Genomic DNA, 17,147 nt, shown 5'->3' with positions numbered 1-17,147 from the left:
ACCATCCATAAAACCTTGGTAATTCAGACATATTATAGCCTGTATACATTATGCAACTGAAACAAATTTGTGGGATCTCTTTTGCTATTTTACATAGCGCTTTTGTTGGGTATTTGGGCATAGCCAGCACCATGGAGAGCAGGGGGCAAATCTCCCCCAAAATGCTTGCCTTCTCTTTCACCCCCATTGCTGGGCTCCTGTCATTAACATATACTGTCATATTTCTTAACATGTGGCACACATATCACCCCCAAGAAGTATACTTTGCCCCTTATGTGCTCCCCTAGATTTCCCCCCTTGGTGCTCCGTGTGAGAGAGTCAACAAGCCATAGAGAACGCTAAGCCCTAGAAACTGCATGGGTTTTGCCAGCCATTGCCTGCAGCCACATTTTCAGGCCTGACCATCACATCCATAAGGGCTAACCGTCTGCCTTTTTGCTAAATGAAAGCTCAAATTCTCAGGAATCGGACTCCTGTGTCCATTGCCACACCCTTTTCTGCCCTGCCATGGAATCATTGAATATACCCGATAATTTAAAGCAGGGGTAGCCATCGTGGTGCCCACTGTATGTTTGTCAGCTACAACTCCCATCATTATGACCAGTGGTCAGGGATGATAGCAGATGTTGACCAACAACATAATGTAGAGGACACCTCTGATTTAGAGAAGCAAGCTCTGGCATGGGAGCATTTCATACAGCTTGCATGTTGAATAGGCATGTGCAGCTATTTTCTGTGACTCAGCAAAAGACCCCCAAAACAGATCTTCATCCTTTTCTGCATTTTCTAAATGGAATGTTATCGCCCACATCCATAATGTGCAAGCGTCAGTTTTTGCTATTTTTCTTAGGAAGAAAATTGCCAGAATCAGATGAAGTCTCTTAAAGAGGAACTGGAAAAATGTCGGCATGAAAATTCTGGGCTCAAAAAGGAGAATGTCCTCCTTAAGGACACAATGGAGCTGCTGACTGTAGATGTGGAACTACAGAAACAAACATCTGCACAGCTTCAAGACAAGGAGAGCCAGCAGAGAAGGTTTACCACTGATATTTTGCTGCTTTCACCTTAGGGCCCAACCCATTCTTCCTGGTCTTCGCCCAGCATAAAAGCCTGGGGACCCCAAAACGCCGCCCCCTTGCCCTACTGGTGGTAGCACGCCTCAATTCAGGTGTCGGGGGAAACAGACGCCCTGTGTCCGATGGCTGTCTCAGCTCCTCCTCCCCTAGCTCTCCCTTAGAGCGGTGCAAGGGCTCTGTAGCATACGACAGCCCTCTCTCCACTCCGCTTACTTCCTCATTCCTCTCCTCTGACTCGCTACTGGTGCTGACGCTGGGTGATGAGCTGGTGAAAATGATGGGTGGGGGCTCTCTGTAAGGAGACCCCCTGACATTGTCCAATTAGAAAATTCACTTCTCCCACACCAGGGAGATTGACAAGCCCCGGTGCAGAGACTTGTCCTGGGTGAGGGAGAGAATATTATGGAACGCCCTCCATCAGATGTCAAAGAAATAAACAACTATCTGACGGTTAGAAGACATCTGAAAGCAGCCCTATTTAGGGAAGTTTTTAATGACTGATGTTTTAATGTATTTTTAATCTCCTGTTGGAAGCCGCCCAGAGTGGCTGGGGAAACCCACAGCCAGTGTGACTGCAGCAGTAGAGAAGCATTGCTGAGCTAATGCTCAGTTCCCCTTCTCCAAATGAAGAGCCTTCCCCCCCCCACACACACAATGTGCTACTGCCTGAGCATTTCATTGCATAGTTTAGCTGTGAAATGAAATGTCAGTCATACTTCAAGAAATCTCACTTGATCTATGGAATGTTTCATATTTCATTTTCAAGCCACTACAGCATGTTTAACAATTGTGTCCTCGATATTTATTTTTTAATTATACGTTTTGATGTCACCATTTAAGGTTATTGGAAGAGGACCTTAAAATCAAACATAAAAGGGAAATGGACGCCTTGAAACAAGAACACCACCAGGAGATTCAAAGCATGATGTCTGATTTCAGCAGTTCACAAGGCCTCCTTCATGAGAAGATTGTCTCCTTGGAAAATGAGTATGTGGCTCTACGTGCATAAGTGTGCAATGTGTGTCGGACTAGTGAAGGTGTTAATGTATGGTGATTTTTGATAAATATATGACTTTCTGTTTGCGTTCTGCGATCTTCCTCAAGTGCTTTTCACCCTGTAATTGACACAGACTTAAAGAATTAGAAGAGAGGGAGCGAAAGAGGGAACCTAGGCTAGAAGACCTACATCTTATAGGCTGCCTGCGGGATAAATTACATGAAAAAGAAGACATGATCAAGGAATTAATGGTGAGATTTTATCCAGAAAATACTCATAGTGCATGCTATAAAGGCTGTGAGGAAAGGTATTACTTTGGATATGTTTTCCCTTCCTTTCCATAACAACTTTACATTACTTTGAATGCCCTACTTGCAAACAACCCAGCAATCCTAATTTTTTAAGAGTTATATGGGGAAGTGAGAGGGAGGAATCCCCACAGGTGTTAAAAACTCAAATAAGCTGCTTATTTCATATTCACCCATTATTTTTTCCATCTTCAGAATTTCACGTGGGTACTGCCCATTGGAAGGACAATAGGTAGGACCCGGCCAAAGGTGAGCACTTTCCAAGTCCTCTTGATTTCAGTGGAAGCATTGAAGCAGTTCCTGACATCTTTCACATTGAAATCAAGGGCCCTTAAGGGTTGACCTTTGGCTGGGCCACAGCCCAACCAACCTCAAACTTCAGCACGTTGATATTCCATAGCGATCAAGATGAAAGAGTTTGGAAAGATTTTCCACTTTCAGAATAACATTATTTCCACCTTCCCCACCCCCGACTTAATTATATTAATTTCAGGCACGAGCCATCCTCCTATAGGAAGAATTAACAAAGGGCTCATCTGATCCCATTTTGAGCCATCCCACCCCATTGCATGTGCAGTGTACACTTCCCGTATACCCAACCACCCAGTTGCCTCCTTCTTCAGTCCAGAAGTTACTCTTGCCCAAAAGAATCATGGAAAAGGGAGGGAAGGAGAGAGGGAATAGATCTCCTCTGTTAACCCCATGCAACAGGCCCAGCTATGTACTTGAAGACAGTAATCTATGCTCCTCAATTTTCCATTCAACACCCGGCTCTGTATTTCTGTTATCAATTTGCCCCACTCTCATTCAGGATCAATCATTTCAGACTGTGTTCATTTTTCAGTTCAGACTTCTTCAGGGGTTTTTGATTTAAGCGCTCTAAAATAATATTCAAGCTGATGATCTATAACCAGCACGTGTTTTTTTCTGTGACAGGATGGAAGCAAACTTCAACATTCACTTTTGCCCAGTACAGAACCATATCGCAACCGGTCCTTTTCTTTTAACACAAACCCTACTACGTGTTTGACTCCTATTGCAAAGGTAATTCAAACAATTTAACAAGGACAAAAGTCTTATTACAAATGATTAAATACCTAGATAATATTAAAGGCCATGGGTGGTACTTTCCCTTGAAATCAACAGACAATGAGTTTGAGTAGCATTGGATATTAATTGCATAGAGCTGCAGCCAACTGCCTGTTTTCTGAGCACATCTCTCTTTCCTTTCACGGAGTGCAAGATTGGGTGCAACCGATAGTTATGGATTGTGTGGCAATGTCCCTCCTTCCCGTGTAATAAAGACACAACATGCGGTAAATAAGTTTAATTGGGTGGTTAAGGCCACAACTTTATTGATTACGAACGTTGAGCGGAATTGGCTTAGGCGTTGGAACCTATCAGACTATATCCGACTCCAACCCGTGTGTTGGAGCCCGTGAGAAGTTAACCACCAGTAAGGAGCCCAGTGATGTACATCTACCGGAACTCCTCCTGTGGCCACCGAAGGGGCGTGCCCTACGGCCCTGGCATCTCCAGGCTCAGGACCAAGCCGGAATCCTTTAACGGAATTACTTCTCCAACTCGTTTGCTCCGGCGAACAGGGGGTAAAAGAGGCAGAGTTCCCGCCTGCAGGGAGCTTTAAACTCAAAGCCCCTGCCCCCGACCGACCTGATTGGTCGGTCCAGATGTGATGCAGGCGGGAACCTTCCATCGTGCAGGGGCTGAGCTGGCAGCCCCTGCGCAATGGTTCAGTCGGGAAGCCCACAACCCCACCTCCGGAGCAAGCGCGGAAGTGGCTTTCACTGCCATATTTTGCTATGCTGTATGCCTGATGCCAGACAATAAAGAATGATACACATTGCAGGTTGTTAGTAAATGAAGTTTTACTCTGAGTAGAGCCATTGACGTTAATGGACCTAAGTTAACTTTGCGTGCAACTCATTAAGTTTATTTTACATTATCTGATTCTCTGGGGCTTTCAAACTCCCTACCTTCAGGCTTCTGTCTCCATATTGGTGAAACCAATAAATACTGTCAGCTGGGAAGTCCCCAGGTCCAATCTTCCCTCAGCCATGAACTCATGAGGTAGTCTTTGGCAAGCTTCCCAGCCTTAATCTCACATCTGCTGTATGGGGAATGATAAAACTGACCTACTTTCTTGGGCTGTTTTAAATATTGCTGAAGAACATATGTGCCTTGAACGTTATTACATTCCGAGCAGTGAAGTTGGGTTTGGGGAGAGGGCACAATGTATTTTAATAATACTCAATGACAAGAAAGCATAAGGTACAAGGAAACAAGGGCTGGCTCTGAAGACAGTTCAGAAACTTCAGCTAGTGCAGAATTCAGCAGCCAGGTTGCTCACCAGAGCAAGACGGTTTAGGCATATTACACTGATCCTGGTCCATCTGCACTGTCTACCAATTCTCTTTCTGGGCCCAGTTTAAAGTGCTGGTTTTGACCTATAAAGCCTTAAACAGCTCAGGTCCGCAATACCTCAAGGACTGCCTCTTTCCATATGAACCTACCGAACCCTGAGATCTTCCGAGATCCTCCTTCCTGTGCCTCCTCCTTGAGAGGTCCGGAGGGTGGCAGCACGAGAACGGGCCTTCTCTGCAGTGGCTCCCCGCCTGTGAAATGCTCTCCCCAGGGAAGTTTGCCTGGCGCCTTCATTATACACTTTAGGTGCCAGGCAAAAACATTCTTTTTTAACCAGGCCTTTGGTTGACTTGATTGACATCCTATGCCCTTTTAAAATGTGTTGGGTTTTTTTTTGGGGGGGGGGTGTTATTGGGTGGTTGTTTTTATTTTGCTTATGTATTTTGTGGTTTTATATTTTAATTTTATTCTGCGAACTGCCCTGAGACCTCTGGGTATAGGGTGGTATATAAATCCATTAGTTAATAAATATTAATAATAATGAGATATGCAATTCTGTTCTCCTCATAAAGCAGCAGAAGAAAATGAATGAAGCTCCCAGCCGCATTGTCAGCGTTCCGAATTTAGCTTCCTATGCGAAAAGCTTTCTGAGTGGTGACTTGAGGCCTAAGAGAAATCCACCTCAGATTACAAAATCTACAAGTTTGGATCAGAATCCTGGCTGTGTCAGAGTGTGCTATCCATCAGTACAAGCCTTGGAGACCAAGCCAGCCCCAAGGTAAGTAATCAGTCTGTACTTATGGGGAGAAAGCTGTCATCCTATATAATGAAGCTACAATCCTATACCATTCCTCCTGGAAATAAAGCCCTATTGAACCCATTGGTATTTACTTCTGAGTCACTACTGTTCATTTAACCAAAGTTTCTTAGACTTCATCAATAACAAAACATCATTCTGATCTGTTTGGCAGTGGAACAAACTCCCTCGGGAGGCTGTGGACTCTCCATCCTTGGAGGTTTTTAAGCAGAGGTTGGATGGCCATCTGTCATAGATGCTTTTGCTGAGATTCCTGCATCGCAGGGGGTTGGACTAGATGACCCTTGGGTCCCTTCCAACTCTAAGATTCTGTGAGCTCTAAAATGAGTCGTGTGGACAAGATCAAAAATGTTACTCCTGGTAAAATGAGTTCAGCAGTGCCTAGAATCTGTTGCTAAATACCAAGTGGAGCTCCATAATTTTGGGGAAGAATAAAAACAATGATCAGAGAATAAACAGGAATAAAGGAAACAAAAGTCACTAAATTTGTCAGCTTGTTTAGAAAGACATGTTTCCCAGCAAAATAGGCTTGTTTAGCACCAGTTTAATGGCTACAGTCCCCAAGCCATGCAAGGTTTGAGTGAGTGTTGGGAATTTGGGTCTTTCTCACCATAACAACTTCCTAGAGACTGACCTTTTTGGGTGTTTTGTATTATGTGACATATATGGAGAACGTAACAAGAGGTACGACTGTACTTACACCCATAGATTTCAGGAAGTGTTTACTTCCGAGTTTCGCCGCGCATACATGCGCAGAAGTGCTCTGTGCACTTTGCGCATGCGCAGAAGCAGCACTCTAATTGCTGACTTTTTGGGGTGTAAACGGCACCCCAGAACGGATCGAGTCCGTAACTAGAGGTACCACTGTATAAACGAGTGTAACTCAGATAGCAACCTTAAGACCTGTGTAAATAGCAGTATCTTTAACAAATTGGATGTAGCAAGATTACAACCTATGAAATATTTCATTTGGAAACCATTGATGGTGATCAAGATAATTCCTGCTATAAGATTTTTCTGACAGGGATAGTGGTTTGATGTGGCAGAATTTTTTTTCTTAGCTCCCGCTGTATGGACAGATATATTACATATTTTGAGAATACAAAATTCAAATAAAGAAGTCAGTGAGTAAGAAGTTGCTGACAGAAAACAGATTATATTAAACCTGCTTTAATAAAACCTCACCTCTGCATTTCTTGCGTCATTTTTGAAGACAAGCTGAATATTCAGAGTACCTTCCTCATTTCACAGGATTTGCTCTTTGGAATATTTCAACATACGGTAGCTTGAACATCAAGCCAAAGCTTACCCAGCGACGCTGGACTGCTTTGTGGAATATCTTGAGTTGCCAAACCCTTGTTACAGTCCATGTTTATACATGTATTTTGCCTTTCGATTGTATGGTCCCTAAAGTAGCTTACAAGATTCAACAATATTGTGTCGGTGTCCATTAAAAAAAATCACCCCCACCCCCACATGCAACCCAGCAGCCCACCCTTAGCCCTCTTGTCAAGAAATGTGCACTTCCTTTTGGATTCTGCAGTCCCAGGGCAACTGGCAGTTAGGGGTAGAGCGTTATTTTGGAATAGAGGGAAGAATCTTGCCTCCTGCAGCCATTTCTTCTTCCACTCATGATTGTGGCCAGGACTCAAAATGCAAACATTACACAGGCAACATTACACAGAAATGCCAATGACAGTTATTGCTACCTCTGATTACTTGCATTTTCCAACTCATTTTTTTTTACTCATATTCACTCATATCTTTATTTATATTTTTTTCCTTCAGGCTGCAAAGTAATGAAACATCAGAACCCAAAGATGCTCAGAAACCGGACCCTCGCCATCAGGAGTGGTTTACAAAATACTTCTCTTTCTGAGAGAAACTACTTATAGAATATCCTACACTGATAGTACTGTTGATGTTAAATATTTATATAGTGCTTTGCAGAATAAGATAAGCAAGGTAACACAAGGACCATAAACTCTGAGGTTTGTTAAGTGAGAGAACCATTACATTTGATTTGACACAGCAGGAAATTAACATGATTTTTAAAAAAAAACATATGGTTGAAACATTACCATAAATAAATAAGTACTTTTTATATGGATGACCAATCTTCATGTATATACAGTGGTACCTCGGTTTATGAACACAATTGGTTCCGGAAGTCTGTTCATAAACTGAAGCGTTCATAAACTGAAGCGAACTTTCCCATTGAAAGTAATGGAAAGTGGATTAGTCTGTTCCAGACGGTCCACGGAGTACTTAAACTGAAGCGTTCATAAACTGAAGCGAACTTTCCCATTGAAAGTAATGGAAAGTGGATTAATCCATTCCAGACGGGTCCACGGAGTACTCAACCTGAAGCGTACTTAACCCGAAGCATGGGTGTAATTGGTTCCAGAAGTCTGTTCATAAACTGAAGCGAACTTTCCCATTGAAAGTAATGGAAAGTGAATTAATCCGTTCCAGATGGGTCCGCGGTGTTCGTAAACCGAAAATTCATAAACCGAGGTGTTCATAAACCGAGGTTCCACTGTACTATTTTATTTATGTTAATTTAAGACCCCTCTTAATATTTTATTTCTAATCAGCTTCAGTTCAATAGGATTACCAGAGCAGTTTATAAAAGAATTACACTAAAACACTTAGGTAGCACAGTAAACAAAGAGAGCAACGTAGGACAAAAAGTTTAATTATATGTATTTGCTTTTGTACCAAATGCACGGTGAAAGAGAAAAGTGTGCTTTTGGTGACAGCAGACTTCAGTTTCTAGCCTGATGGGGTTGGTTTTTTTAGCTCCATATTCATTCCAGTCTGAAATAGCAGGGGTATCCTATTCCAAAGAATGTTCTTCTGCTCCGTTAAGAATTGAGGACAGTGCCACAAATGCAGCGTAGCCTACCAGGGTCACGACGCTGGAAACTTAATGTTACCCTACTTCATACCTCAAAGAGACAGAAGCCCTATCCCAGCGGTGTAGCTAGCCGCTCGGGGGCCCAGGAGGCGGCGGGGAGACAAAAGCCAAGCCCCACACTGCCATTTCGAGCAGCTTGGAGCCTGCAGGTGCCCAAGCCCACCGCTTCATTCCTAGGAAAGATGTGTGGCTCCGACACACTGCAGGCCAGGCCCCCGCGGTAAGTGTCCCCCCCCCAGCTACACCTCTGTATTATCCCTTTTACAATGTAGTCAACTGGCTACGGCAGTTATTTATTTAAAAGAACCACCAGACTCTTGGTAATGAGGCACTTCTTTCAGGCATTACTGCCTACGCGCATCAATCTGTCAGAGGCCTAAATATTAAATCCATTTGAAAAGAAACACCTTGATTTCGCACAAACGGTGCTTGAATATTGCTGTGTCTATTAAGTCAAGGTCAGCAAGCCCCCATATGGAAAAAGCTTGTGCTCCTCATTTTATATGCTTGCTTTAATTTTTTTTAAAAAACGATTGTCTTCTACCCACCCTGATACCATGTAATAAACTGCTTCTGAAAACATCTTTGTGCCTAAAGCAGTTTGCCAGAAAGCTGAGCAACACAAGTATCTGTATCATAAGAATGTATGAAGGTTCCAGTTGGATCAGGCCAAAGCCCCACCCACCAACAGCTTTATGGTTCTTTGGATGCCAATATTTCCTGGTGCATCTGTGCCCCGTACTGAAAGATTACAAAACATGTTTTTATTCGGTTAGGAAATAGTGTCCTTCTATTGTCTTTACCTTAACATCAAATCAAGCTAACTTCAGAACATCTGCATTATTTGGATTGTCACATTTAAATACATATACCATAAAAGCCAAGTGTTAGTGTTCAAACTGTTCAGTTTTGAAGAAGCAAATTCAAGAACACCTATAATTTCAGCCAGCAATGTCAATATACTATGTCAGATTACCAAACCCATTTGGAACCAGAATCTTTAGGAAATGTCTGAAGCGAAACAGTGTACTTGAAAGAAAGCCAAACAATTTTCTGAATAAAGTAAGCCGAGGGTGCTTTGTATATATAAAACAAACTTACTGTTACATGATCAAAATAAAAATGATTACCTAAAACTCATTTGGTGATGCTATCAAAATAAAACCAAGTACACTATTTTTTCCCCATGTGTGGTTTATTATCATTTTGTTGATTCAAACTAGAGAAAATAGTTCTTGATTTACAGGCAGATCCATGAAATTGTGCCTAGCTACCTATATGTCATGAGTATTTCCTGTTCTTCCATTATAAAACAGGAACATTTAACAGCAATGCTGATGCTACTTTGAAGAGATAATTTAGAGCGACATGCTTCCAGGGACAAAAGAAAAAGACATGGCTTGAGACACAAAAGAAAAATACGTAGGAAGCTATGATGGCAGGCATTAAGAAAGCAATTGAGGTGGTAAAATAAAATAACAATAAAGTGGCTGCTCTGATTCTCCTCCCTTAGGCAGAAGGAACATAAAAAATAAGAATATGTTCCGTAGAGCCCTTTGTTGAATTTCTTATACCATGAAAAGAGATAGTAGCAGAAAGAAAAAACCCTAGGACCAACAGCAGTGACCCAAAAGGCTATTTTGAGCACATCCAAGGGCTCAAGATACTGTTTTCAGCAGATCCCCTTCCCCGCTGACCACCAATGCAAATTTCAAAAGCAGACAAGCCCCAAACTGCATGCCTGAAGTAACCCTCTGAATTTCAGCCAATATTTTGTTCCACAGATCAGCCACTATATTTTGGGCACATGGCACACTACCTATGAAGTTTGGAGTTTTTAAAAATAAAAACACATCCATTACTACAACAAAACTACCCATGTGATATGTCAAAAACACCTATTTGTCGTTTCTTCAGCAGAAAGCATTTTAACAGCTCAGAGATATGCTTGCTTTCAGTCTGCCCCAGATGTGATTTGTTGAGCTAGGTGATTAATAAAGGTAAAAAACCTAAACCTCGCCCCCATTCTCAGCCCTGCAAGGGCAAATTGCTTTATCATCATTTTGTTATGCTTCTCGCCATCACCTTAAAAATATCCATATGAAGTTGCACCGTACAGACATAAGAAAGTCAATTGCGTCGTTCACGTTTGCTTGAGCGGTGCAGGAATATTCGCCGACGCCTGCTCTAAATACGCCAAGGATCCTTGAGGCATTTCAGCAGGCTTTTTGTGCTGGACATTGATGTCTTCCAGAACCTGCTGCCAGTGTCGCAGTTTACCCAAGTGCTTCTGAATTAGGGCTTCCTTCCTCTGCAATTCATTTCTCAGTTCTGAAACATCCTACAGGAGAGACAGGTACGCAGGAAATTACAAGCAACAAGGAATCTCTTTTATGTAAAATCTGTTCCTATGCAACTGAATAAATAATTCACACAGCAGGCTACCCTCTCTGTTGTCACAACAGGTTATATTCTTTTTAAATATTCATATGATGCAAGTTTCAAAAGAAAAAGTAACACTTCTTTCCCTCTCTGGACAATGCATCTCTTATTTGATAAGTGCCAATCTCCTCCTCTGTACAAGTTACTATTTAAGTGTGCTTTTAATGATTCTGAAACAGACTTTCAACCTTTGGACAAACCTCTGGAAAAGGTTGAGACACTTCACGGGGAAGGATGACGACACATACAGGACGAGTGCTTGGAGCAAGGCAGAGTTTTCCAACATCTAGTTATGTCCCCCCCCCCAGCACATATGTAATATTTTGAGTATTTAGTGCACTTTGCCCATATTCCTGCAGTTATCTTTACAACATTGAGGCTATGGCAGAGGCAAAATGGGGATCATGGGCATTCCTGGTGCTCAGCTCAGCTGCACAGCAATTACACTTAACTCTCCACACAAAATGAACATTTGTCCTTTTCTTAGAACTATGATGAACTATACTGGAAGGCATACCTTGCAACTTTAAAGCAGCACCTGCCTGGTAAAGGTAAAGGTAAAGGACCCCTGACAGTTAAGTCCAGTCGCAGACGACTCTCGGGTTGCAGCGCTCATCTCGCTTTACAGGACAAGAGAGAGCCGACGTTTGTCCACAGACAGTTTTTCTGGGTCATGTGGCCAGCATGACTAAGCCACAGCAGCACATGGAAACGCCGTTTACCTTCCCACCGGAGCGGTACCTATTTATCTACTTGCACTTTGATGTGCTTTTGAGCAACTAGGTTGACAGGAGCTGGAACCGAGCAACGGGAGCTCATCCCGTCACGGGGATTCAAACCGCCAACCTTCCAATCAGCAAGCCCTAGGCTCAGTGGTTTAGACCACAACGCCATCTGTGTTGATTAAAACATAAATTGCTTTAGTGTGGTCACAGTGTTAAAATTATGCTCCTCAGGACGGAGGCCCAATAACAAATTTTCAACAAGTGCTAACCAAGGTTTTCTGCAAATTTTGCAGTTGATTACTTTCCCCCAGCAGTTCTAAAACTACTACACAAGGTAAATGTTCCCTAAAACGGCACTCCTAACCCCACATACCTGAGAGTAAGCCCGCTGAATTCAACAGGACTTACTGCTGTGGAAACCATGGTCAGGACTGTGTTGCACCAATCTAAACACATACAGTTATGAGACTGTTTGGACAGGGAAAAAAACCTTCATCTGTCTGTTAAAAAGGTAAAGAGACCCCTGACTGTTGGGTCGTCGTGGACGACTCTGGAGTTGCGGCGCTCATCTTGCTTTACTGGCCGAGGGAGCCGGGGTACAGCTTCTGGGTCATGTGGCCAGCATGACTAAGCCACTTCTGGCGAAACCAGAGCAGCGCACGGAAATGCCGTTTACCTTCCCGCCGGAGTGGTACCTATTTATCTACTTGCACTTTGGCGTGCTTTCGAAGTTAACTGTATGTGGATTTAACTCCATTGTATTTATTAAATTATTTTTATCCATTTAAGACTGAACTAAGTGAATGAATCGAAGACCAAAGTATCACTCAGCATATATCCGCTTACCCTGTTTCTCATATTTTAAGACATACCCATAAAATAAGCCATAGCAGGATTTTTAAGCATTCAAGGAATATAAGCCATACCCCGAAAATAAGATATAGTGATAGGCGCAGCAGCAATGCCGGCCGCAGCAGGAGGAGGAGAAAAAAAATAAGACATCCCTTGAAAATAAGCCATAGTGTGTTTTTTTTGAGGGAAAAATAAATATAAGACGTGTCTTATAATATGAGAAACACGGTAGAAGAAAACCTAGCATGTACCTCTTTAATTACTTGCTCTGGTTTCTGGACACATAGCTGCAGCCTTTTTTGTAAAAAAAAGCATTCCGTTTGCCGTGCAACATCTAAAAATTTCTGGATACACTGGTCAACACCTAATACACAGAGAGATCAACAAGATTTTAAAGTTATTCCACAGGAAAATTGAACATTCATAACTTTACAAACCAGTTACGGACCAGGCTGTGATACAAGCAAAGGGAATTTTTTTGGCTAAAATTAATGCATTCTTAAAAACTTGCAAAAATGAGATTTGTATAAAGTAGTTCATGGTTTTAACAATCTTTTTTAAAAAAGGGAAAAACAATGTTCAAAGTCAGACAGTGGGCTGATAAAGAATACATAGTAATCTTGATTTTGCATGTTGTATACATAGTCTGCTAAAATATAACCATTTTAACAAAACTTGAAAAAGGTAATTAAAACAAAATTTCTGATGACAGAAAAAAGAATTCTTCAGTTTTTGAATTGAAATTACATACATAAGAAGTTTTACCTGTGTAGAATTCAAGTGATGGAGTTTAAGTGCACAGTAGCACCATGATTCTTAAACTGTATCACAAAGAGAACTAAACAACATCTTGAAAACTTAAGCTAATGCATATCGGATGCATCTGCCAATCTATGTTCCTCAGAATGCCTCTTGGCCAATATATAAGTATGAGCATCACCCCAAGGGCAAGATTAAAAGTGCAACAGGATTCCCTGATGGAGCTCTCCTGTAAGATAATCAGTAAAATGTGCCCAGTAAAATATGCTTCTAATTGGGAGCACCAGATGTGGTCTAGCTATCAATGGTTTGGGAAATACTGACTGAAATCCAGCCCTATTGATGTCGCATAATCAAATTTATTTTATCTTAATTAATAATTGGTTGGATTAGTCCAGAGGACTCTCAAAAAAGCTTACAATTAAAAAAACCATTTAACCAAGCAACATCATAAAAAAGCAACAAGAGATAAAAACTAAAGCAGCAAAATAAAATAAAATCTAAGTTAAAATGAAGATGGAGGTACAGACTTACCAGTTCTAATTTCTTCCTGGTCTGTACCATTGACATAATCTTGACTCACGAGAGAAGCAAAGCAAGCCTAGGTAATTAGAGAAATATATACAAGCAATTACTAAAAACAGAAGGACGTTCACAGTCTACATGCCGTTATGTGTATACAGCTTCCTCTTGTTTCCAGTAACCAATGCTAAAGCATCAAATGCATTTTTGCTTTCTAGGAAAAAACTCATGGGCTTTGATTTCACATGCCAATAAATGAAACACCTTCCTCCTCCACTGACAGAGATTTATATCTGCCTTAATGACAGATATAGTCCTCCTGTGACTTTATAAACACAAATATATAGAAGGGGGGGGCGATGGTGAACCGGGGGGGGGGCAAAAGGGATCATGAAATGTAGTATTGCGAGATCCAACTGAATCTTCAGGGCTAATAGATACTACAGTGGTACCTCGGTTTAAGAACAGCCCTGTTTAGGAACTATTCAGTTTATGAACTCCGCAGAACCAGAAGTAGTGTCCCGGTTTGCGAACTTTACCTCGGTCTAAGAACAGAAGCCAAACAGTGGAAGGGCATCGGCGGCGGGAGGCCTCATTAGGGAAAGCGCGCCTCAGTTTAAGAACGGTTTTGGTTGAAGAACGGACTTCCGGAACGGATTAAGTTCGTAAAGCGAGGTACCACTGTATAACCATATACACTTTTTTTGTTTCAACAACCAAGCAGGACTGGATACAATAAATATCTGATAGGCAAGAGGGGTGCCCTGCACACTTCTTGTTAAAGGCTCTAGAGCTGTTTTGGGACTATAACTCCCATCAACCCTAGCTAGCAGGACCACTGGTTATGGATGATGGAAACTGTAGTCCCAAAACAGCTGGAGGGCCAAGTTTGGCCATGCCTGCTCTAGAGGGAGGGCTGCTCCACTGGAGAAACAAATACTAGAAACACACTCCCCTACTATGACCCTTCTGGCCACTTCCAGCCTAAAACTGGTTTGACAACTTCCCAGCGCAAAGCCGCAGATCTCAGAGCAATGCCACTCTGTGCCAATAGGAATAGGGGCCATTGGGGATTTTAGAAGTCATCCGAAAATCCAGTCTGTGTTGCAAGCAATGATGCCTTTTCTCACTTTTGACTACACCCATTATCATAGAATCATAGAGTTGGAAGGCACCCCAAGGGTCATCTAGTACAATCCCCTGCAGTGCAGAAATCTCAACAAGCAGTCCTCCATCCAATATGGAACCCAAGCAGCCCCCGCTTAGCTTTGCAAATATGCGTGCATGGAGGATTTTCGGCTAGGAGTCCAAAGTAGCTGCAGCCTTGCCTCCAAACCTGAAAAGTTAACAGGGTGTGATTACATATAAGGGTCTTGTGGCACCTTGCAGTGTTTCTCAAAGTTGGGTCCCCAGCTATTGTTGGACTACAACACCCATCATCCTTAGCTGGCAGGACCAGTGGTCCAGGATGATAGGAGTTGTAGTCCAACAACAGCTGGGGACCCAACTTTGAGAAACACTGCCTCAAGGCTAACAAACATTATTCTGTTCTGTTCCCTTGTTCCCAAAAGCATAGGCCATCAGAAGCATATTGATTTTTCAAGGTGCTGCTAAGACAGCTAGTTGTTTTGGCAGCATCAGGGCAGAAGAGCACTTCCCCTCCCTTTTTTTCTTCGTCTTCCTAATTGTTTAAACCAATTTATGAACCAAGAACTTATACATTGACCACTAATAATGAAAATATATGTTGTGGATATTTTCCCACATTTATCATGCGATTTTTGTGATATACAAATGACATAAGAAAACTTGGCATACTTATTTGTATAGCATTATTCTTGTTTATAAAACAAAATTAAAAATAAATAAATAAAAAACTAAAATGTGCAACAATAACAACGTATTATCCTTAAAACATATAATGCCAGACGTTAATGAGGCCTGAACTAGAAAAAGCGTGCAAGACCTGACCTAGAAAGAGCGTTTTTAGGATTTGCACGGGCAAGATTCCCTTCTGCTCTTGGGATTCGACAAAGGGGGGGGGGGGAATCCTCCAATGGGAGCCCGAAAGCTGCTCTGCACACAGGACATGTTCGAGTCTACAGTTTTTGGAAGTCTATGTCCGTATTAAAAGGAGGCGGGGGGGGGGAATTGTTGAAACAGGAACCAGAAGTAAAGACAAGCTCTGTTTACCATTGTCCCCGTCTCTATGGTTAGGAAGGCCTCTGGTTCGAAGAGCTTCCCTATTCGAGGGAGGGACACGGCAGCTGCCCTCTTCCGCTCACTTTCGTTCATCCTCCCCCTCCCCTTACAATCATGGTACCTTCTGGCTCCCGCCCGCCCGCCGCGGCCTACCTCGAAAGACGCCTCCAGCTCGTCCACGAGGGTGCTGTTAGGGTTCCGCGGGCCCGCGGGGTTCGGCGGGAGGAGGCCGGCTGGCCCCGACACACCGGGGGCCACGGGCGGAGGAGGCGGCGGAGGAGGGGGGACCGGGCCCTGGTTCCCGAACATCCCGCTCAGGCTGGCCGCCATGGCAACAGAGCGCAGGGCGGAAACAGCCAGTGCGCAGGCGCAACTGGGGAACGCGGTGACGGGCAGGGCGGGGTGACGCGAGCGGAGGGGGCGGGGCTTTGGAGCCTTGGCATTTGGACTTTGCTATCAATAATTATTTACGGCTATATAAATCCTTTATATATTACTGTAATATGTATAGCTATATATATATTATCTAGAATATATATATATGTATATATAGTGTGTATATATTTAACTGTATGTTTAACATAAAAAACCACAAACTATAAAATATGAATAAGAATTAAATCTATAGGTTTTTTTTTCTATTCATGCTTAGTTTTTGTGTGATTAGTGTGGTTTCCCCCCATGTTTTTAGCTATGTTCTTATTTTATCTAAAAGCCGCCTTGAGTCACTGTCGGGGGAAATGGCAAAGTATAAATATAAATATAATTATTATAAATATAATTATAATTGGTCCTAAGGCAGGCTTACAATAGCTTTCAAGTATTTTAAATCTCATCCATATTTTTTAAGTGTAGAATACATCATTTTTAATTCCATGTCTATGCTTAGTGACACATCAGCTAGCCCTTGAGCATCTGCAGAGTTCGCATCCATAAAAGCACTGAGTAATGATAGAGTATGTTTCCAGTACAGTTTGCTTTCGGCACCAGTTAGTTATCTTCCGTGAAAGCCACAGTCACAGTTCCAAAATCACTTTCTCGGATAGCTGCAGCTAGTTTGCCGTCTGGGGCTTTATGCAACGTTGTGCATCACTTTGCCCTTAGATTAAATAATATCTGATCTGAGCCAGACTGCCAATTCATGC

The 17,147-nt window shown here is 42.4% G+C and overlaps 2 protein-coding genes and 1 long non-coding RNA gene across 19 annotated transcripts in view; 1 reads left to right on the top strand and 2 right to left on the bottom strand.

Annotated features, from left to right (window-relative positions):
* FAM184B (family with sequence similarity 184 member B) overlaps positions 1 to 9,676 on the top strand; it is a 64,172-nt gene extending 54,496 nt beyond the window's left edge. For 15 of the 17 annotated variants that reach the window (XM_060278975.2, XM_088658256.1, XM_088658246.1 and 12 more), the window contains 6 exons: positions 851 to 1,035; positions 1,917 to 2,063; positions 2,207 to 2,324; positions 3,318 to 3,425; positions 5,336 to 5,541; positions 7,369 to 9,676. In XM_060278975.2, coding sequence (XP_060134958.2) covers positions 851 to 1,035; positions 1,917 to 2,063; positions 2,207 to 2,324; positions 3,318 to 3,425; positions 5,336 to 5,541; positions 7,369 to 7,459 — 855 coding nt within the window. In that variant the 3' untranslated portion in view covers positions 7,460 to 9,676. Of the gene's footprint in view, positions 1 to 850; positions 1,036 to 1,916; positions 2,064 to 2,206; positions 2,325 to 2,576; positions 2,848 to 3,317; positions 3,426 to 5,335; positions 5,542 to 7,368 lie in introns of those variants that run through there. The other 2 variants (XM_088658202.1, XM_088658239.1) reach the window with 2 other exon arrangements.
* The window catches only part of LOC148687275 (uncharacterized), a 337,005-nt gene that overhangs the window by 108,079 nt on the left and 211,779 nt on the right, over positions 1 to 17,147 (bottom strand). The gene's annotated exons all lie outside the window — the stretch shown is intronic.
* MED28 (mediator complex subunit 28) lies at positions 9,677 to 16,338 on the bottom strand. The gene is made up of 4 exons (XM_060278979.2): positions 16,156 to 16,338; positions 13,813 to 13,879; positions 12,771 to 12,883; positions 9,677 to 10,841 (listed from the first exon to the last, which is right to left on the bottom strand). The coding sequence occupies exons 1-4, from the start codon at positions 16,330 to 16,332 to the stop codon at positions 10,644 to 10,646; spliced, it is 555 nt and encodes a 184-aa protein (XP_060134962.1). The 5' UTR covers positions 16,333 to 16,338; the 3' UTR covers positions 9,677 to 10,643.

This window comes from Zootoca vivipara, chromosome Z1, assembly GCF_965207765.1.
Source record: "Zootoca vivipara chromosome Z1, rZooViv2.hap1.1, whole genome shotgun sequence".
Classification (NCBI taxonomy): domain Eukaryota; kingdom Metazoa; phylum Chordata; class Lepidosauria; order Squamata; family Lacertidae; genus Zootoca; species Zootoca vivipara.
This window is presented reverse-complemented; position numbering and strand designations above follow the sequence as displayed.